The sequence below is a fragment of the Argiope bruennichi genome, chromosome 5, assembly GCF_947563725.1.
Source record: "Argiope bruennichi chromosome 5, qqArgBrue1.1, whole genome shotgun sequence".
NCBI classification, from domain to species: domain Eukaryota; kingdom Metazoa; phylum Arthropoda; class Arachnida; order Araneae; family Araneidae; genus Argiope; species Argiope bruennichi.
Window position 1 is genome coordinate 52,597,796 of NC_079155.1, and position 23,944 is coordinate 52,621,739.

The 23,944-nt window shown below is 26.0% G+C and overlaps 1 protein-coding gene across 1 annotated transcript; it reads left to right on the forward strand.

Moving 5' to 3' along the window:
- Positions 1-39: 39 nt before the first annotated feature.
- On the forward strand, positions 40-23,086 carry LOC129968620 (D-3-phosphoglycerate dehydrogenase-like). Its single transcript, XM_056082702.1, has 11 exons — positions 40-275; positions 3,066-3,217; positions 8,638-8,703; positions 9,911-10,064; positions 11,507-11,639; positions 12,467-12,615; positions 14,633-14,785; positions 15,773-15,905; positions 17,460-17,587; positions 19,785-20,007; positions 22,277-23,086. The coding sequence occupies exons 1-11, from the start codon at positions 84-86 to the stop codon at positions 22,456-22,458; spliced, it is 1,665 nt and encodes a 554-aa protein (XP_055938677.1). The 5' UTR covers positions 40-83; the 3' UTR covers positions 22,459-23,086.
- The last annotated feature ends 858 nt before the right edge of the window (positions 23,087-23,944 follow it).

Here is a 23,944-nt window from a genome sequence, read left to right on the forward strand (position 1 = left end):
ATCTGACAACCCTAGTGCGTGTTTACAAATCTCACATCGCCATATCTACTCTCTTGACGGACAGGTTCTTTTGAAATCGTGTTATGGTACTTGGTGCTCGCAAAAAATACTCCTCCTCTACCGTCCTCCCTTATCCCTCAGTTATGAATTTCGAAAAAGGTGTCCTCATTCCCGAGCCCGTGGATCCCAAATGTGTGGAGATTCTGCAAGACATTGATATTCCTGTGGTCGTCAAAGTCGGACTGAAGCCTGATGAACTAAAAAAGGAAATTAAAGTAGGTATTTTGGGGGAGATTCATCTTAATGTGACAGTTAATTGTTTGTAGTTTAAAAAGTGGTTTGACGATTTTCTCATTAAGATGACAGAATATGATTTTTCGGTACTTGTTATGAAAAGTGTAATATATGAACACTTACTTTTGTAAATATGCGTAATTTAACAGGTGTGTTTAATCAATGGGAGACATGGATTTTTTTTCAGTTTTGATCAGATTTATCATTATTATCTTGCGCTATTAAGCTTATATTTTAACTTGCACAAAAATGCACTACATTTAAATTTATTATAGTTCTTTGATTTATTATTTAAAGTATGATAAGTAGTTTATTTATAATGTGAATTATAAACTCTGCATTTTACTCTATAATTTATTTTTAATTGCACGATTTTACCTTTAGCCACATGAATTTTAAATTCTTAATTCTGTGTGGATCGGTAATTTTTTTACATCGGAATTGGAATAGGATGCGGCTTTTGAAACTCATCTGGGATATAACTGGAAGTGAAAGCGGTTCTAGCCGGTTGTGGATGGAACAGAATACTGCAACTAAGCAATTTATTTTATGATAGCAAAAAAAAAAAAAAAAAAAAAAAAAAAAAACTATTTCGTTGCTAAGCAACGCCTATAATTACGCTCTAACTATAATGTGCATTGTTCAGTTATTATGAGGGGAAATTTTAATTCTAAGCATTCCCGGACTGACTAAATGATAAGATGGAAAGAACTAAAGCGGCACATACAAATATACCTATTAAACGAAGATTAATAAATAAATGAAACTTTAATGATATTTAGTTTAATTTTTTTTATGATTATCATTGTTTTAAGAAAAATAGAATTTTTCCTTTTTTTTTTGTTGAAATGCATTCTAAATAAATTTATTTATTGTATTGAAACAGTAATTATTTACCACATTTATCTCTTCTATTTAGCAGATGTGATACATTTTTTAAAAACAACAAATGCGGATTTCAACATTTTTGGAATCAAATTTTATTCTTCTTCAGATCGGTTACTTTACTTTTGTGTAACAACTTTACAATAGTTTTAATATCTCAGGCACTTTTTGAATAATTTGTCCATTTTATTATTCAGTTAAATATATTTATTTTACTTCTTGGTGTTCATGCTTGGAAAAATTTATTATATTATGGAGTTAATTAGTTTATGAAGGTTTCTTTGGATTAAGTGAAGAATAGTGTGCTCTCGAGTTTGTCGCCAATATTGCAACCCATCGGATCGCTCTTCTAGCAACCCTAATGCTGTTTTGTTTACTACTTTTTGCAATGGTTGAGTTGTTAATAAACTACAACTATATTATGAAAAATGTTAAATTAAAAATATTAAAAAAATATCGATTAAAGATTTTAATTTTGCTCTTTATTATAATTAAAAGGTTATTAAATAAAGAAAGTTAAGCTTATAATTAAAAGTTATTTTCTTCTTTCCTTTTTTTAATGTGAATACGAACAGAAAATATTTATTCTTTTGCAATTTTTAATTCTCAGTATGCGCTTTAAAAAATCGTCTGCATTCTTAATTTAAAAGACAGCTGCAATGGAATTCTTCACAGTTTTCGTAATTCTTTTGGTGTTCTAACGGTTGGTTCTCTTCATAATTTGTTATGTCGGGAGTATTTCGAACCTATAGAATGGATGAATTGTGAGTTATATATATATATATATATATGAGGAGATGAAGTTATGAAAGGATGCTTGTTTGAAATTTTGTATCCACACAGTCCTTATTTTCAATGTACTAGCGAAACTACTAGGTTCCTGCTACTAGCGAAGCCGTAGGATGTTTTTTTTAAAGTTAAAAAATTCTGCCCGGTGCCTATGGGAAAAAAACAAAAAAAAAAAAAACAATACTTATCAGTAAAAAGTCCTAATTATATGGCGGGAAATGGTAACTGTAACTGTTCCGCGGAAGTATTTGTTTATTTTGTCCGGAAGTATGTATTGGCGACTTGGCATCCTTGGCGCAACAAGGGGCACACTAAATTTCACTTTTACCTCTTTTTCAAGTTTTTTTTTATTTTTAAATTTAAATTGTTTTATTGCATTTGTACTATATGATATTGTACTGATACAAATGTCCATTTCATAGCAATTATTAAGTTAATAAATGTTTTTATTATATTTTTTTGTAAAGATGAAATATCTTATCTGTGTGAATAAACAAATCTATGTTGTTGTTTTTTATGAAATATTTTATTGAATTTTTGCATACTTGTGCTTTAAATACTTTATAATCAAATATTACATTCTTTTTATTGGTTACTTTTATCCATATGATAGTAATGGGAATTATAATCTATATACAAATAATTAAAATAAAAAGAAAATTTGATTTATTTTTATGAATTTCTGTTGGATCTATGTATCCTTTAAAGAAATGATGGTAAAAAGCTGCATATATTTGACATATTTTTTTTGTTTGATGAATTTAGAGATCATTTTGATTGCCTATTAGATAACAAAAAAATTTGAAATATTATTTAACATTAATTCTAATATGCCTTTAATAACTTAAAGATTTCTAATGATATATTGATTTACTTTTCATTGCAAATTTTTGATTGGAATTTTTTTAGTTGATCAGTATCATATGATTTTGCCATGTTTATTATTAAGTGCATTTTATTTAATTTCTTTTTCTTTTTATTTAGAGCATGCTAGTTTTGTTTATATGTAATTCAAATTAATGCAACTTTTTAAGCTTTAATTAAGTCATGTTTTAGTATTCTTGATTAATAATGAGCTGATCAAAATTTCTTTCCAGCAATTTAGTGGGCTGATTATTCGTTCAGCCACAAAAGTAACAGCAGATCTCCTTGCTGCAGCAGAAAATCTGAGAGTTATAGGACGTGCTGGAGTTGGTGTGGACAATATTGATCTCGAGGCTGCAACTGAAAAGGGTGTTCTAGTAATTAAGTATGTTATTGTAGTAATTATTATAACATTAATAAGTTATGTTATTAGCATAAATAGAATATACTGTTAATCTGAAATATATATTAGTTACATTATTAAAAAATTTAGCTTAGGGATTTTTATTTATCGTGTCATTTTTCTTTGATTTCAATTCACATATATGAAATTTAAAAAGTAACTGTTTTAAATAGAAAAAAACTCCAATAAAATTACTTAAGATATCAAAATGTATTTAAACTTTTCAAAGAAGATGCATCAGACTTTATTATTACTTTGATTAGTATTTATAGCTTCCTTTAAAAATTAATTATTGTTGAATTATTAATTAAACAGTAAAAGTTGCTTTAAATTTTCCTCATTTTTTTTCGTTTATGTAAATTTATTGCAGTACCTAAAAATGAAACATTGTGGCACATATGCTAGACTATTTTTTATGTATAAAATTTATGATACTTGTGCATTAATCTCATGCTGTTTGTAATTTGTTTTAATTGCACATTATTGGCAAAGTTTCTTAACCATATATCATTAGCAAACATTATGAGATTTTATTTATGATTTGCATTACATCTTTTGTGATTCATCTCTGATTGTAATAAGCAACATCTATCCTGATTTTAGGGGTGGGGTGTTTAATTATTGTCATGCTGTTAATGCACAAATACCACATGTTACTTTATTAATCTATAAAGGCAATATTAAATAGTAAAAATTATAGACATAAAATAGTAAAAAAAAAAAATGAACATAATAATGATAAATTATTATAATTATTAAATAGTAAAAATTATAGACATAAAATAGTAAAAAAAAAATGAACATAATAATGATAAATTATTATAATTTATTTTTGTATTTACAATCGTTGGTTAAATTTGTTTATTTTTCATTTAACCCTCCAAGCGGCAACCCCGGAAAAAGACGGAATCTTTTCTCCCTTCAAAACGGCGGACCCGTCTATAGACGGAAACAAAAACTCCCTTAAAACTGTCACTGCCCGTATTTTTACGGGTTCCAGTTTTTCCCTACCCCCAATCCCAAGCTGTGAGATAATGAGAAGGAAATGTGAGATAAGGAAAAGTGAATCGTTATCAGTGGACGATATGATTGATGACTTGTTGCTCGCGCCCTTTTAAGCATTTTAAAATCTCGCTTACGTTCTGAGGCGTTACTTTTGAGATTTTGATAATAATTACGTATCCAAAATGAAATTTAAATAACGAGAATAAAATTGAACGTATGGAAATATATACCTGGAATGAATACATACATAAACGTATTATTATTAATAATTTAAAACATAAGATTTTAAAGCTTTCTAGCATAAGAAAATAGTTAATGTAAAAAATAAATAAAAAATATAATATTAAAATTTGACAAGTTTCTTTTTTATAGCGTGCTTTCATTTAAGGATTTTAGAATTGACATTGCTTATGCAACTTATTTTTGAAAATAAGACACTAAACTTATTTACAGAATTTACTTAACGAACAAAACTTTTTAACTTTTAATGAATTATTTTTTTTTTAGTATTCATTAATAAGTGTATTTCAAAACGGGGAGATATATAGAACCAATATATTAAAGTGCGATTTTTCGGAAAGATTAGTATTCGTTACATTAAATCCTTATTTTTATAACGTAATAAACTATATATGAAAATTAAATATTTGTTTCATTCTTTAAACCTTATAGAATTTCACACTCTTTGACGAATTCGAACAAAAATGTAAGCATTGTAGAGATATAAGTTTCATTGTTTTTATATTTTTCCTCTGGTTTTTAATAATATTTTCAAAGTTAATATAAGCGCAGTTTTTAAAGGTTCTATTTTTTGTATCGAAATATTAATCTTATTTCACTGTACAATCTTATATATACATCGCACGATTCTGTTTATATGAAACTGGTTTATATTGACATTTTTACTCTTAATGCTGAGTAATTTAATCTACGAATTTTAATCCACTTGAAAGTGAGTGAATGTGTGAGTTAAATGTGAGAATTAATAATTTTAAAATTGTTGCCATTATTTTAACTCCTTGATCTAATTTTATCTCATATGTTAGCATTTAAAATTTTTTTAATGCGTACAACTGGCATTTAGACTATTTTCTTCTCCTGTTTGGTCAGTTCGAGTTCACTGGATGTGATTTTTAACAAACAAGACGGGATATGATCTTTGTTTTATTTTATTTTTGATCACGAGAGTAAAAAAAATTCGGAAACACCCACTTCCATGTAATTTGAAATACTTTATTCTTAATAAGCTTTAGCCTCACATTTTCATTTTTTAAAAACAGAACTAGTTTGAACAAGGGTGTCAGACATGAAGGTTGCTTGCAAATATTTCTATTAAAGTAGCGAATATCTCTAATTATAATGAATATGAATGTTCGTATTGGCGATCTCCAGATCAAACTGTTTGACTTAGAGCGAACACACTTCGCCATTAAATAATTAGAAAACTGTTAATGTTCACCTCCAGAGGAAATTTTCAAAATTTTAATTAAAACTTCTGTTAATTAAAAGTTATTTAAATTTTTACCATTTATCAGCGATAAAATACGAAATTATTCTAATATAATTTATACAATGCGTCATTTATACATTTGAATGTATCACCAAGAAAATTCATTCTTTGAGGTAAAATTAAGATCTTGAACTTTTAGTGTCTTATTTATTGAGATGCTAATTATGGAGCATTCTCTTCAGCCACATGGTTTATTTGTATTTCAGTAAAGAAATTTTTACCCCTTTGCTTTTAGCTTAGATCTTTTTAACCTTTTAACTAAATCATCATCAATGGGTAAAACGCCGGAATGAAATATAAGGGTAACAATGAAAACGTTTAGTTTCAATTTAAAAATAAAATATATTTTTAAAATATGCTAAAATATTTTTAATTTAATTAAAAGTGGGAAAAAATTTTGAATTCACAATTAATGTACAAATTATTTTTCTACTGTGATATTTTCGAATGAACTTTAAAATTTTAATAATTTTTATTAACCCTTTAAAGGGCCCTTTTTTCCTAGTCATGTTGGAGTAAAATGTTTTTAAAATTAAGATTGGCCTAGGAAAAGTAATTCATTCAACTTATTAGATCAATTTAATCTGATTTATTAATTAATTTTTCCAATTAATAACTAAGAAATAAATCAAGACCCTTCATTTTATTTGAGATAAACAATTGAAACCTCTAATCTACAATTCAAACCTTATTGAAAAATTCGTAAGAATTTATGCCAACTTACATAACTTTATTCAAAAATTGGTGAATTTGGTGATGAGCATACTTCCCTTGTCTCTTGAAAGGGTTAATTAAAATTTTAAAGAAATGATTCCCACTGTCCAAAGTATGTAGGTGCAGATTTTGGTAATTCTATTTCAAACTGTCTGGTCTGAAAAGTACCAATACAACCAGACAAATAATGACACATACACTTGTCCATCTTTATTATTAACTTAGACGAATGTTTGTGCGTGGCGTCTATTAGAGCTTCCATATATATCTTAATGGAATATGCATCTTAGAAAGTAAAAATGTGTAAAATGTTTTTTTTTCTGAAAACTTTTAAAAATTATGAATTAAAAATAAAATGAGATTTTGAAGTGTATTCCATCATAACTTTCAATATTATTACAGAATAAGAAGGAATTTTTGGAAATTTTTATTGAATAAGAGATATGAGAAATCATCTGAGTCATTTCAAAAATTAAAAAGAAATATTCAGTATATACATAAAACTTTATTGCTGAATGATTCTATTCCCAGTATTTAGAAATTTAATAAGCCTGATTGGTTTCAACAAAACAGGTTTTGCATTAATTGAAGTTTATTCACTCCCGTTTTAAATTAAGGAATTACTGTCAAGGAGCTGACAGAAAATTCAAAAAATCTGCAATACAGAATGGTACAATGAGTCTGCAATAGTATGACTTATATGACTATCAAAATTTGAAATTTCAAGATGTTTTGCTGAAGAAAACATTTAATTAAAAATTTTATATTGGCTAGTAACCTCGACGTAACACATGTGCTGATCACCGAAAGCAATAAATAATGTAAAAGTAATAAGTAAAAAAGATCAATGCAATTGTATTTGCAAAGCTTTTAAATTCGGATTTTTCTTTTTAATGATTCGTTTACCCCACGGTTTGTCGTTATCCGATTGCAAAATAGTAAGAGCTTTGATTCTAACCCGAAAAACTTAAAACTGAGATTTTTCAAAAATTGTAATTTATTTTAAAACAGTACTTAATATTCTGTAGGAACTTGATTTGAAGGTATTCAAAAAATTCCAGTTGCAAATGGTTAATTATGAGTCTAAATAATCTGTATTATTTGAGTCATTTTTCCAGGCCAAATTTGTATCATGAATATTACAAAGAAATATTTTGACAATTATTTTTATTTGTTGCAGTCATAAGGCGCATCGACCAGTTATTTCAGCATTATTGAATAACTGGCCAATTAGCTTTGCCAATTAAATATTGTAAAGTATATTTAATTATAAAATTTTATTCATGCAGATAAATACTGAAAATCGATATATTTGAAAGTGAAACATTGCATGAAATTCCCTAATTACACAATTATTTTTTTTGAATACTGAAGAAACAAAGTTATAACGTAGTGTTACTTATCGCAATTAATGTTTTAAACACGCATTTTAAAATATTAAAATAAATTGGCAATGCGCTGAAAGGGTTTTTTTAAAAAATTAATTCACTTGCAGGTAATGTCGAGAAATAATTTCACAGTACTACGGAATAAGATAATTTGCGAAACATATTGCAATGAAAAAAATATTAGACGAGGACTTTCAAATTATAAATAAATTGGCAATGCGCTGAAAGGGTTTTTTAAAAAAATTAACTCACTTGCAGGTAATGTCGAGAAATAATTTCACACTACTACAGAATAAAATAATTTGCGAAACATATTGCAATGAAAAAAATATTAGACGAGGACTTTCAATTTATAAAAACTAGACTAGTATCAAAATAAACATGATAATAACTTATTCCTAACATAAATTTTATGTATTGTTTTATAAAATAATCGAAAAACCTCTAAAAAAAACCAATCACATTTTCGCATTTTCAATCGATGTTATTGTCAATCTCTTCCTAAGCACTGAAAGAAAAATGCTCTTAGAAATCGAAAGACTACGATAAGAAACACCAGCTACTCACAGCATGAAATTTGCTAATCACTTCCCACCTACAGCGCTGAACTGACCGCAAAAGGGGAAAGCAATCCTTTTGACCAAACCGCGACATTTTTAAGGTTGAACCTGTTATTCCGGCGTGCCGCTTTCGGTAAGGATAGCAATCTGAAAGCCGCCGCCAGGAGGGTTAATATTCTTATGTCAGATATTTTATTATATTATTTTCATTTCAATCTATTTTAGTGCTCCTGGTGGAAATACTTTAAGTGCTGCTGAATTAACATGTGTAATGATAACTTCTCTCTCACGGTAAGTTAACTTAATATCATCATTAACTTTCTTAAAACATTTTCAGCAATATCTTACTATGCTCTGTTTCCTGTTTTTTTTTTTTTTTAAATTAAATTGTGATTTTGTCTACTACTAATTTTTTTAAAAACATTTATTTTGTACATGTCAATTCATCAATTTGATTTTGCTGTTAAGATCATCATACATGTATGTACTATTCCAATGTAGACAAAATATTTATGTGTGAAAGTCACCAAAAATGAAATATATTTGAATAGGAAAGCAATACCTTCTAAGAATTGGGTATCAGATGTTACCTTACTTTATAATTTGCTTTCATCTTATTTAAGGCTGCATAATTCACACAAAATTTATCTCGGTTATAATTTATCTAGTATCATTTATTGATAGATATTGATAGCTTCCTCCATTATAACTTGTATGCTGAATAATATTTGCAGATGAATGCTTATAAAATAAATTTCAATTGTCTTTTCTTTTATATATATATAAACTTAAGAAAAAAGTAAAGCATGAATCAATTTCATAATCGGTGACTTCTTGAGCTGACAGCTTGCAGAAAATTTTGATTTGATTATTATGCCCATTAAATAATCCTAAATGCAGTGTTGTTGAATTTAAAAGTTATTTGTATATTTAATATAAATTTAGATTTGAGCAAAAGTGTTTAAGCATTTATGTTATAAAACTTTGTTTGAAAAGAAAGCTGTTACACTAAAATCTAGATAGTATATAATATAAGCTATAATGCATAGAAACTGATATGTAATTCACCCATGATGTTGCCTTTTTTAACATTTTGTAAAATGCCAATCACAGTTATTATTGATTATAATGTAATCAATTTTTGAATTTTTTATTGTATAATAAATATAAGAGGTATTACACTATGTATCTGCATAGTGTAATTTAAAATGCTACACTAAATAATTTTTATTGAATTACCTATTTATTATTTTAATTTTTTATTTATCTGATAAATGTACTTTTTAATATTAAATAAACTTTGTGTATTAAAAATATTATGTATTTTTTAAATATCAATTCTTAAATATTGGAATCTAGGCATTTGGTCTTAGTTCGATAATCTAAGAATCTCCTAAATATTCTTTAATTTTTAAATTCATAATTCTGAATAATATAGAAGGATTTTATGTAGAATTGATAACATACATTGTATTTTGATTTCATTCTTTCTTGTTAGAAATATATATGAAGCAGCCTCTTCTTTAAAAGCTGGAAAATGGGACCGAAAAAGTTTCATGTCCAATGAGTTGGATGGAAAAACTTTAGCTATCATTGGACTTGGCCGTATTGGGAGAGAAGTAGCTCACAGAATGCAGTCTTTTGGAATGAAAGTTAGAAAATTTTTTTTTTCACTTTATGTTATTTTTAAAATTAGTTGAACAGTTACTTCTTATGTATTTATGTAGTTAAATATTTATGTAGCAGGCTATTACATTTTCTTTACTGATTGAATAATACTATTACTTTTTCAGATAAAATGTTTCTTATATAATATAATGTATATCCTCCAACAGCTACGGAGTCGTGGATATATAATGGGAAACGACTAAAAAATGCCAAAAATACCCTCTTTCCAAATCCTCACCCACAGCAATGCTGATGGCGAAAGAATTTTTAGCCTGGTTATAAAAACAAAACAAATGGAATATTGTTCTAGCATGAATATAAAAACACTGGAGATACTTTTCATATCAAAAATGTATATAGGAGTTTGTTTTGATGTTGAATTGAGGAATGATGAAAAAACAAAAGTATTTGCTATTTAATGAATAAAAAACTTGTAAATGTTTATCAAATTGTGTTAATTTGTTTGATCAATAAAACTATATAATTTTTTAAAAATTCTAAATCTGTTTAAAAATTTTCAATAATGTTTCAAAATATATAAATATGTTTTAATTAATTAAAATTCTTTGGAAATATCTATTTCTCAATAATTTATCAATACTACATTATATTTAATATATAGATAAAAAATGTTATTGATGGATAACTAATGTTGGTAAGTTTGTATAATGAATTAAAACGGTAATTTACAATAAAAAATTATTTATTCTAATGATTTTAAGTGGTAATATGAATTAGCAAAAATAATTTATGCAAATATTAATAATATAACGTTATAAAATTGTATTGAAGTTTTGATTTTCATTGATATATTAGAATGTAGTAGCTAATGGAAAATTCTTGCTTTTAAGACCAACATTCTGAATGTTTTCTTTCTCTTATTTTGTTTAATATTCATTTGGGGGGGGGGGGCTCACCCACCTTAAATTTATCAAATAACTGACATTCAAATAAAGTATTAATTTGTAAAGTAGATGTACCAAGCTCAAATTTTATATTTTTTCCCCTCATCTTATTTCAAATTATAAAACGTATCTCCAATGTTTTAGTAATAGCATCAAGGTAAGCATTATATAATACACCCACATAATCACTCATCTATATAAATTATACTTTTAATGTTGTTTATGCCTGTTTTAATAGGTAAATATATTTAATACTATTTTTTTTATTTTCTATTTTTATTATTTTATGTATTTCTTCTTTGTTATATCTTGCTACTGTACAAATTTCTTAGTAAAATTTTGATTTATTATTTGTATTTATATACAACTAATTTCTGGTTGAAGTTAAATATAACCAATATGCAGCTGTTGGTTTTAAACTATTTGTTTGGATTGCTGTTAGTTATATATATTTTTTATTATTTCAGTAAGCTCAAAATTTTGGCTGATATTATAAAATTAACTTTTTTTGTTTGTTTTAGACAATTGGATTTGATCCATTAGTTCCTGCTGAAGAAAGTAAAAAATTCAATGTTGAAAGTATGGAACTAGAAAAAATCTGGCTTCTTGCTGACTACATTACTGTCCATACTCCTCTAATACCACAAACTACCAGTAAATCATTATTAATTTTTTTTTCAGTATTTTAAATTTTTACTTACAAAATTGTTAATGTTTGCATACAATAATAATTTAATTCATTAGATTGCTTGAAGGACATTACCATCAGCATAGAGAAAGTTATATAAATATTACTTTAATATATTTTATACTATTGCGAAATTCATTTGCTATTTTAGCTTACTTTATCAACATATATAATTCAGTAGTTATTAATGCCCTTAGCACCAGTTCATTTTTAAAGAAAAATATGAGGAAAAAGAGAAACAGTACCATGCCTTGGTTTCTGTACTTGAAAAAGTCACCAATGGCTAGAGATTTTAAAAAATCATATTGTACCCCAGGTTCTAGTTACCCTTGCCATGCAGTTTCTTTTGGATGAAATATTTGTTTATTTTTGGGAAGTATCTGCTATGATGAGTTCAACTTGAACCTTGTTTTTTTTATCAATCAACAACTATTATTTAAGACTGTGGATTATGTTTATGCAGAACAATAACATATTTCTACTTGTTATAATTAATTTGCGTTAATTATAACAAGTAGAAATTTGCATGTCATAATATTGGCAGGTTGCCACTATTATGACATAATAGTGGCAACAATAAATACTGAAAATAGTATAATTTAATTGTATTTTAAACTTTGTAAGAAGATAAAGGTTTGAAAAACATAAGACATCTAAATTTTAAAATAAATTTCTGTAAACAGTTGAAAAAAATACTTCTGTACTGCTTATCAATGACTTAGTCATTTACTTTTTAAAATTTTGCAATATTTAACAGTGATTTTGTTATAGTTTTCTATTACTTTCTTTTTAGATATGATTAATGAAGCAGTTTTCGCCAAGTGTCGTAAAGGAGTTAAAATCATTAATTGTGCTCGTGGTGGAATTGTTGATGAAACTGCTTTACTTGCTGCTTTAAAATCAGGGCAGTGTGGAGGAGCAGGTCTAGATGTGTACACGCAGGTAAATTCCTTGTAATTAAATATTAATTATGAAATTCTTCAAGTTTGTTTACAAGTTATGTAGTTTTGGGAATATAATCTGAATAATACCAATTTCGGCTACTAATTTATCAATTTTAAACATTAAAGAAGAAGCATTTGAGTGAAGTTGTAATAGATTAAATACTTACCATTTTCAGTGCACAAGGCCATACATCAAAAATTAAATTTAATTAAAATCTGCCAATTGGTATATTTTCATATCACAAACAAATAGGGAGCAATCAGTGCCTTAAAGAAAAATAACAATGGAGACTTGGTATCCATTGATAATCTGAAGAGTTTACTGAATAATCTCAGCCAATTTAATTTTGATGCATTGTGAGATATATAATATTTTAATAATGTAGTAATTAAAGAAAAATCCAGATGTCATTACTTATTGCTGATTACATAGTATTTTATATCTAGGATATAAGGATTTTTGATTATTTGTAGGCTTTTTTGCAACAATGTTCTCTGGCTGTATTGCATCATCTTGCAATTTTCTTTAAGTGTGGAGTATAATATTATTATTTCTATAGCATTAACATTTGCATTGCTTTTAGAAGTTTTATTTTCACATTTGCAATTCTTAATGAGCCTATTCTTTTCCTGTTCAATGTCATTTTTACACCAATAAGATAAATCAAAAGTCGATATATTGAAAATATTTTTGCACCAACAGCATTTAAAGTACTATGTCTAGAATATAGTTTAACCTTATTTTGGTTTGTAAATGGCTTTGCTAGCATAATGTAGATTTATTTTTCTGTTTTCAGAATAATATAATAAGAATTGCTTTTTCTGTGAAAAGCAAAATTGTGATTTGAACTCTTCACATGTCTAGTCTGATTGATCCTAATCTAATATACTAATTTTAAAATAAAATAAATATAATCGAATATTAAATCTAATATAAATAAAATTTAATATTATTAAAAGTATTTAAAATAATTATAACTTTATAAAAGCTCTTAAAATAATTGTCTCGTTACTTTTCAAACATTAATCGTTAAACAGTCGGAAAATAAAATCAGAACCAGCCCAGAAATTAATTTTACATTTAGTTTCTACGATGCTTTATGTTTTGGAAATATGTCTTAATTTTTTCATTCAAATTGATTGAAAATGAGTACCAGATTTATGAAAATAACTTGTTTACTTGAAGAAGGCAGTTAATTGAAATAGATTTGTAAATAATAAGTTGTTAATATATTCCAGAATGCAAGAAATGTGTTATTGATAGCTAGTTAAATTTGCAAATTTAAAAATATATACTCTTTTTTTTATATAAAGATTTAATTTTAGAATCTGTTACTTATGCATTATTAGGAAACTGTTTTTCTATCTTGTCTCTAGTTATTGTTCATTTTTCTTAGAATCCTATTTAAATGAATTTATTAATAGTTAAAATTTTATTTATTCCTTTTTAAACAGGTTAAATATTTATTTTAAATCCAATTCATATATTATACAGTTTATGCATGGACTTAAAAGGAAACAACCTTTGATTAATTTTAAATTGATATTTTTAAAGATATACTGTGCTATTTATAGACTATAGAAATCTTTGAAAATTAATATTAAACATATTATTAATTAACTTTATTTTCAGTTAGATTTCTGCACCTGCTTATTAACTTTTTTATATATATCCTCTGCTCTTAATATTTTTGGATTGCGCAATTTCATTACTAATTCTTGTTTTACACTTAATATTTGAACAATACAATTATTGCTTGATTCGATTTTTTTTCTATTATGCTGCTTTCATTAGGTAAATTTCAATTAAAAAAATGTCTGTTTTTTTTAAATATTATTTAATACGCAAGCATGCAAAACAATTTGATATCCATTTACTTTATGCAGATAGGGCATTTTTTTTTTTTTTCTATAAGAGTATTTCTTTCTATTATTATTTGACTATGTTCCTGTTGATCAGAAATAAAATTTTTATAAAAGCACGCAGATTTTATAACTATTTCTTCAATTTATAGGAACCTCCTAAATGTACTGAATTGCTACAGCACCCAAAAGTTATCTGCACTCCTCATTTAGGAGCAAGTACATATGAAGCTCAATGCAGAGTTGCAGAAGAAATAGCACAACAATTTGTTAGTCTTCATAGAGGGCAACCTATTCATGGAATAGTAAGTTTGAACTGTTTATTTTTAGTTCAGTAAATGTGCTTTAAAAATGTTAATTCTTCCAAATGCAATTTTAAAAGAATCAAATAAAATTATCTATGTAAAAAAAAAAATGTAATATACATGTAAATGATGTGGAGAATGTAAATAATAAAAGTTAAATCAATTGCATTCAGTGGTATTTTAAAAGATTTGCTTTTCGCTTAATTTTGTTCCAACTTTTTATGTGCAGTTTACATTCCATTGAGCTTTTGTTTGGATGATTTATGATAAACACTAATTTTTCACTCTCTCATTTAACTGTAGTGATCCATTTGAATATGAATTCTTTAGTTTTAATAAATAGCTAAATGATTGAAAAATTGAATTAAATTAATAGATAAGTATTTGAGCAAATTTGAATTTGTAAATGCCTTATTTTCATTTTTTAGAAATATATATTCCTTTTTCTTTTTTACAGAACTTCATAGGTTATTTAAATTTCTGTTTCTAGTTAATATTTGAATTTTGCATAATAATATTTGATTCATATTTCAAGCATGCACATTTTAACTATCTATAATAGATTAATTTCTGAATTAATCTATTATATTATTTTTAAAGTTTTTTTAATAAAATATTAAAAAGCAATTTTTTAAAAAATATTTATATGAATGTATTTGTTTCATCTGGGAATATTGATCTGATTATATACCTCTGTTTCTTTCATAAATTGGTTAAAATGAGAAATGTTCAAAATTATGTTTTAGATATAAAATGATTTCTAAATTATATCATTCTTCTAACAAATAAGCTCTTTCTCTTATATATAATGTAAACTTTCATTTTACATCAATGTGAAAACCATACTAGATGCTTTTTTTCTTTTCCTGTCAGAAACTTTGCTTGAATTATTAAAAAAAAAAAAAAAAAAAAAAAATGAATGATCAGGTTGTCACAAGATTATATTTTCAGTATTCTTATGCTTTACAAATTCATTAACCTTTTCAGGTCAACTCCCCAGCATATAGTTTGTCCAGGCTCCATGGTCAATGGGCAAAGATTAGTAAAACTCTTGGAGCTTTTATTTCAATGCTGTTTACTGATTTCGATAAAACTATTTCTGTAACTGTTAATGTTTATGGTGAGTAGAATTTTCACAATATTTTATTGGTTGTTATTTTACAACAATTATCACTGAAATATTATTTGAAATTTCAATAATTTATAGAATTGATAAAATTTTAATTTCTTGTGATATCCCTCCAAATATTATATTTTAGAATAAATGGTTATTTTAGCATCTGTTATGCTTATTAACTTAATCCTTTCACTACTGACCCACCTAACCAGCTGAGCAAATTCTGTCCTTGCAGGCAGCTTTCTGTTTTAATAAAGGATGTAAAAGGAAGGATGTAAAATGAGTTATTACCAATAATGTCCTTGCAATAATTTTTGAAATAGAAACCAACCCATCAGGATAGAATTTCCACAGCCTGTAGGACGAGGTCAGTAGTGGAAGGGTTAATTAAGATGCATTTTTTTTTTTGTTATTTCAATTAATAATTCTAGTTATCAATTTCTTGGAATGTAATCTGCTTGTATGTGAGTTTTTTCCTGAAAAATTAGTCTGTATAAATTAGTGGATATTAAATTTATTATTTTTAATCATTTGTAGAAAAAAAATTATTATCATATCATAACATTATATTAAAATATTTACAATGAAAATATTGCATCAAAATGCAATTTTTATACTAATTTAGTCTAAATTATCTGATTTAAGCAAAAAAAAAAGTACAATTTCGTTTTTTAATGAAATATAGTATTGAAAATCGTAAATCATTGGGAACTTTTGCTTATTTATCATTCAATAATGTTTTGCTTATTATTATTCGACTTCAGTAATAATGTTCTTAGGCTGATATATTTGCTATAAATTGTGTGATGTGAAAATTATTTATTTAAAGGAAGTTCTATCAGGAGTTGATAGAACTTTCAGATATTTTTTTCTCTAAACTTCACAGTATAAAAATCGATCCACTCAGAATGCAACAACTAAAATATGATGATATAGTATTTTAGATTAGAGATTTAAATTTTTTAAATCTTATGTTCTGCAGGCACAGAAATCTGGTAAATCTGGTAATTTTACGATGTATGGTTCATTCTATGCATGTGTCATTTTTTTTACAAGCCTTGTATTTTTACTTTTTAAAATCGCTTTATTTCATTTCAAATCTTGCATTTATTAAAAATGGCTGAAATATTTAATAAGGTATATATTTTTGAAGTTCAGTGTTTTAAAATTAAATGGATTTATGTAAAAAATCCCATGAGTTTTAAAACAGGAATGTTAGAAATCTTTTTACTTTATGTATAAGTCATTATTAATTACACTTTTTGAATAAAAACAAATTGGAGAGAAAGCAAATAAATTGTTCAAATATTTGTCTGTAAAGTACTGTAAAATTTCACTATGTCACTATACTTCTATAGCTAATAAACATGTAGCTGAAGCTAAACAAAGAAGCAAATATTGTGAAATCTGTTTTTAAACATAATAGTATCTTTTTGATAATAAGAAGAAATAGAATTACAATTGTTCTTTCTTATCATTCTTAACTTTAACATTTTGAAATAAATAAATAAATACTGGATGATATGTTATTTGTATAACATGTAATAACTTTTTTAGGACGTGAATTGCAAAAAAAAGAACCCCTCTTCGCTACAGCTGTTCTTATGGGAATACTTAAACAAAGATGTGGTATTGATGCAAATTATGTAAATGCAGTCAAATTAGGTAGAGAGCGTGGCTTTCAGGTACAAAAATTATTTTTGAATTGATAATTTTTATTTAAATATTTGTATATTTTATGAAGAAAGTTTACCTATTGATTGTTTAGATACTCTTTTACTGTACTTATTTTTACTATTCTCAGTGTAAGAATACCTGGTAGCCTTAGACATTGAGAGGTTTATGTTTCTTTTAATAAAATGCACTTAAATACCTTACATGTTTAATCAGATATTTAAAAAATTGTATGTGAAACATTAATTTATTGTTTTTAAAAAATTAAACAACATTAAAATTGTGCATAAAGAAAGTTTCCTGTCAGCGGGCTTGTAAAGTGCTATAAGTAACAACACGACAACAGAAGTAAGTTTCTATAATATTCATTAACTTGTACTTTTTAAACATCAGCAATGCGATTCATTATCATCCCAGGGTGAGCAACATCATGAAAAGTGCTTAAATTTGAAAACCCTTTTTTTAAGCACTTTAAAAGTTCTTAATTTGAATAAGTGTCCTTATAAAGGACTTAATTTCCTCAAAGAGTGCAAAAAAAGCATTTTGTTTTGTTTCTCCATATATTAAGTACGGTAATTCGAAAGCATGTTTACCGGATGTATCAAGGGGAAAAAAACCTACAAGAAGAATTTGGAGAAGAAATCCACAAAATAGTTCCGGGGATCTCAATATGCATTAAGATAATGCTTAATGCCCCCCCCCTGCGCTTTTTCTTTCTTCAATATGCATTGTGTTTATTGAAAGTTCAAATTTTTGTGTTTTGAAATTGGAAAAATTATTTTAGTTATGCCTGGTAAGTGTAATAAGGATACAGCAAAAGGAATCTGGTGTGCACTGAAGAGATAAATCGAATATGAAAGAAATTGCTCTAAAAAAACCTTGGCACATCTTTAGTATGTTTACACATTCAGTAATCATTCTCTGTAATATGTCATTTTGGAGAAATCCCTTGAATGGCTATTGAAGGAATTTTACTGTACTATATTGAATTGTAATTAATTGAAGTGTGTAAGTATGTCAGCTAATCACGCAGAATCTAGTATGATGAAATTTTAACTTGAAGCTATAAGTTTTCAATGATAGTGATTTCTTTTGTGGTATTTTTTTTAATGTCCCCGTCCATTTGAAAATTGTCATTTTTTTAACCAATGTCATAAAATTTCAGTTTTTACTAAGGGATAGAAACTGCTAGACCTGGTAGTTTAAAATTTTAAAGAAATAAAAATAAAGTTTTTCAAAACTTTTATTCTTTAGGGTTCAGATTCTATTATTTTATGATTTTTTTTTCTCTGTTTATTCACTTTTACAGATTTTTTTTTTTCCTCAATAAAATTTCTCTCTGTATATAAAAATTTGTCTTGATTTAAAGAGCATGATGCAGCATAAAGTATTGAAGCTAGGAGCATGAAATTTGGGGAGTTACTTCTTGGGTATTAGATTGCCATTAAGAATGGGTTTTTCAAAATTTTAATTAAAAGTTTTAAATGAAAAACTTTACTTTTTTGCCACTTTAGTTTTTTGCCATAACATCAAAGCATAATATTGCTAAAAATTTCTTTACATTATTTTAAAAGTTAAAAAAAATACTTCATAAAAATGCTACATAACTTCTGGAAGTGCCCATTTAATGCAGTGAAATTTTTTAGTCTCCGTTTAATTAATTTTTAAATATATTTCGCAATAGTTTTTTCAGTGCTATGAATGAAACTGAATTTGTTTTCATGTTTTATCAAACATTTGAATGTGGAATTTTCTTCTATTGTCAAAAACTAAAATAGGATTCTATTGAATATGTAATGTAGCTAACGAGTTGAACTAAAAAAAAAAGGGTAGTTACAAAAAAAAAACTGCGAAATTTGGAAGATGAACAACAACAACAAAAAAAAAAATGCTCTGATGTCACAGAACTGATTTTTGTTGGAAAGTTTCAAGTATATAATGAATAAAACAAAACTAAGACTATTAAATTAATATGACTTTAATGTCTGAATATTTAATGGAATCATAGACATGAAGAATGATTTAACTGAAATTAAATATAAGCAATATATCTATCAAAATAGCTGGTCACCAAAAGTGACTAGTCATAATTTAAATAAATTTCCAGGCAGAATTTGTTTTCAGTTTATTCAGTTTATTATGCATTTTCTTGTGATATTATCATTTATCACTGAATTTAATATTCATCTAATTATTTCTTGTTTCTAGGTCACCAAAGTCATCAACAATCACATAAGCTTGGACAGCGTATCAGTTGAATTGACAGCAACTGGTATTACAGGAACACACTCTATTCTAGGGACCTTGAATAATGGAGAACCTGCTTTGTGCAATATTGATAATTGCCAATTTAAAACAGTGCCTTACCTTTCAAACGACTTAGTTTTCGTGAAAGGATCTAATGCCAATGATTTAATGCTTAAAGTCTTTGGTACGGCTTACATTTTTTTATTTGAATTCAACAAAATGTTAAACTCTGTGCAAAAATAACTTATTATATTCAATACTAGTCTAGAGATGCATTGCATTTTCACTAATTGTTGATACATACTTTAAAATCCTGTCTGCATGAAGCATAAAAAAAAATTATTTTTTTAAAAGTTGTGTTATTTGATGAAAATTGCATTTTATCATCATAATGTGAAATGAGTGGTATGATTTTTGGCTGGTGTCTAGCTGACATTAAAAAAAATATTACATATTATTGACGAAAAAAATGTTACAATTCAAAAAACATAATTTGAATGATCATCATTAGTGCTTTATAAATAAGCCTGGTGTACTAGAAATTTTTCTGTGGCAATGAATGTACTAAATCCATCCCAATTTTTTTTTTTTTAAATCAATATTTGCTGAAAATAAATTAATTTTTCCTTAAATCATAATTTGGTATATATAATTTTTTTTACTAGAAATTTGGAACCGTCAATTTTGAATTGCCTTTACTTGAAAGCTTGACATGAAATAAAATTACAGTGATTTATTTGAAAGCAATGCCAGTTTTAAAAAAATTGCGTGTTTGTTGCCATTATGATGCAGTATGGCATCATTTTGACTGGTGTCCAGCTAACAAATAAATTCCATACATTGTTATGAGAAGAAGTGTAATGCAGAAGGTAAAGATAAATAATATGCCTCAAAGCTAATTCTTTTTTAATATTCTTATTGAACAAGAAATTTATTTGCTCAAATAATGAATCTATTAAGCCTAAGTTCTTTGAGCTTTTAGAAAACATGTAAGTGGGAAATAAACTGATTTCTGATTCCATAATTTTAGTTATTGAAGTATTTTACCAGAGGTATAAATACATCATTTCTGAAAATTTTATGGAGATTGTTACGTTTTTATAATCAGGATTAGTTCGTTATAAGTTGTGCAAGGCTATAGCTCCCCAGCAATTTTTCAGTATATTAATTTCATTTACATAAATTTTTTCATTCATTTCAGTTTATCACCTGCAATATAGTTAAACTTTTTTTATACCATACAATGTTTTTTCTTCCCTCCCCCCCACACAAATGTTTAGTGTTGTTTTTTAAACTCTTTGTATTCATTTGCATAATATTTTATATTTATATGCTGTTTTACTATTTATGCTTATCTTGTATCGTATAGATTTTAAAATTTTTTTTACTTTGCATTGAGGTGTATTATAAAGCCATTAAACAATTAAAATGCAAAACAGAAATTATGTTGTGGTTTTTAGACAAATTATAATTTTGATTAAAAGTTCTCTTAGCCAAATTATGTGATTACATTTTAATCTTAAAAAAGGAATAATCTAGTAGGGTGTATGTAGGAAAATTCAAGACCAATATAGTTTTAAAAAAAAATGCTTGCAATTATTTCAGCTTTGAGATATATCAATAATATAATTAAAAGTTTTTCTTTTTTTTGCTTAAAATAAAACAAAGAAAATTAATTTTACTTTTGGATAAATATTATGGATTTGGAAACTTATGTTATTTTAGTTTATTGTTGATATTTTATTTATTATAAAATTTTACATGTTATTCAGTTGCATCTTTTATTTTAGCTGAACTATAAAACATTCTTAGAAATAAATATAAAAATAACTTTCTTGCATGCATATCTGTTTAAAAAGTTACAGAACCTAATATGTAATTACAGCACAAGAGCCACCAATGTATATATTTATAAAATTAATGTTGAATGTATATACAACATTATTTTTTCTAATTTATTCAATTATATAGTTTACAACATACCATTTACATTAAACCTCTGCACGATTAACTGTAATCGCCAACTTCAAGCTTGCATTTTTTTGGTAATAAATTGCATAGTTATTTTTAAACAATGAATAGCACTTTTGTATTTCTTCAAAAAAAGTATATATATAGAAAACGCCTACTTTCTTATAAAACTTAAAAACTATTTAAATTTATTGTGCAAAATCAAACTTCTTGCATAACAATTTATTAGTGTGATAATATGCATTGGAAAGATATGACATGTGAATTTTTTTTCTATAAAACTCTGAAAATACAATTATATTACAAAATATTCCTTCAGTTTATTAGTATTGTGTAATCCACTTATTTTATTGTAAGTGTTTTTCCCTTTACCTGAAAGGAAAAAGCATTGTTTTTTAGATAACAGTCCAAACTTTGTCAGGCATGTTGATATTTATTTAAAATTCAGTGTTTCATTAATATTTTACTATTATTTGTTTCAGGAATCTTAGCTCTGAATAATCTGGTGCACAATATTGCATGGGCTGAAAGGCCAAAGGATAGTGAAGGCAGTTGGTGTGTTCTACAAACTAGAGGTAAGGTAGAAGAAATGCCTGACGAAGTGATCGAACAGATAAAATCTGCAAGAAGATATGTAGATTTTTGGCAGCAGCTGCAGCTTTAAAGATTTTTTGAACTCCCTCTTTACATTTTTAATACTATAAGCAAAATAATAATTTATTTTATCAATTAAAAAAAAATCATTTTTTTTCCTTTTGTGGCATATATTTACCAAAATATATCTAGATTTTATGAAGGGGAAATTCATATTCAAAATTAGGGCATTAATCTAATAATAATGTATCTATTGTTAAATGCTTTTCATACTTTTTCCTATTAATCATTCTTTTATTACAAGATTTAATTTTTAATGTATATTTTGTTTCTAAATTGACAAAAAAAACTCTGAATTTTTGATTCTGATTGTCGATTTACTTTTATGCTAATTTATTTTAATTTTTATATTTTTATAAAATGGCATTTTTGTGGAAGTTATGACTTTCTTAATTTTTATATAGATAGATATGTGTATATATATGATGCGAGTCAGAATAATGTTACGTGTGTATGTGCCATATATTTACATTCCAGAAAAAGATTTGTTAAATGTTTAGTAAAAAAATTGTTTAAAACTTTTACATATTAATTTAAAATTATTAGAAAGCTGTATAGATTATTGCCTCAATATGTTGTCTTGTGTCATTGTTTGAATGTACATAAAAAAAAATGAAATAAAGGCTTTTAGAATGGCATTTAATGAAGTGATTTTTTAAGTCTTTAAAAATTAAGTTTTAATGAAAAAAATTTAAATTTTTTATCTAAAGATACAAAATTGCACTTAAATAACATACATATAATTATATAAAATATGCTTTCAGCTGCAAAACTTTGCTGAGATCAAAGCACATTATACTTGCTCAGATTTCTCATGTCTTGTAGCATATACTAGATAATAAACCTTTTTTTGTTGTATATTTTTAATGTATAAATTTTTAAAAGTTACAAAAAAAAAAAAAAAAATCTTGGTAAGATACTATGATATGAAACAGGTACCTTTTAATTATGTTATTCATAATTTAAAAATTTTGCATGTGAATTTTAAATTTGTATACATAAACATACATTACACAGACATAGTCAACTGTTGACTGGCTTGCTTTTCTTCTATTTCTCGCATTTTTCTAGTCTCTGTGACAGAGAAAAGGAGCTTCTAGAAAGATAAGTATCTTTTCTTCTGATCGAAATATCATCAAAATTCCCCCTTTTTTTCCCATCAAGATGAATAAAACCATTGACCATACTTTCATTCATTTTTTTTTTCTTACTTTAGAGCTGTGTGGGAAAAAATATTGCAGATTCCTAACAATATATGACTTCTTTAATCATGTGAATCACATGAAATTATAGATTGATGATAAAAATTGAAATTTTAAAAATTTAGGTTAAGCAGAAGTATCACCAAAACAGATAATAATAGAATACTAAGATTGATTTTTACGATAAATAAATAAGAATAATATAACTGCATATTTGAGGTGTGTACTTTATCAACACCCTTAAAAGTTTTACCAGAAAATTTTTCTAAATGACCCGTTCCATTCTCTTCCATG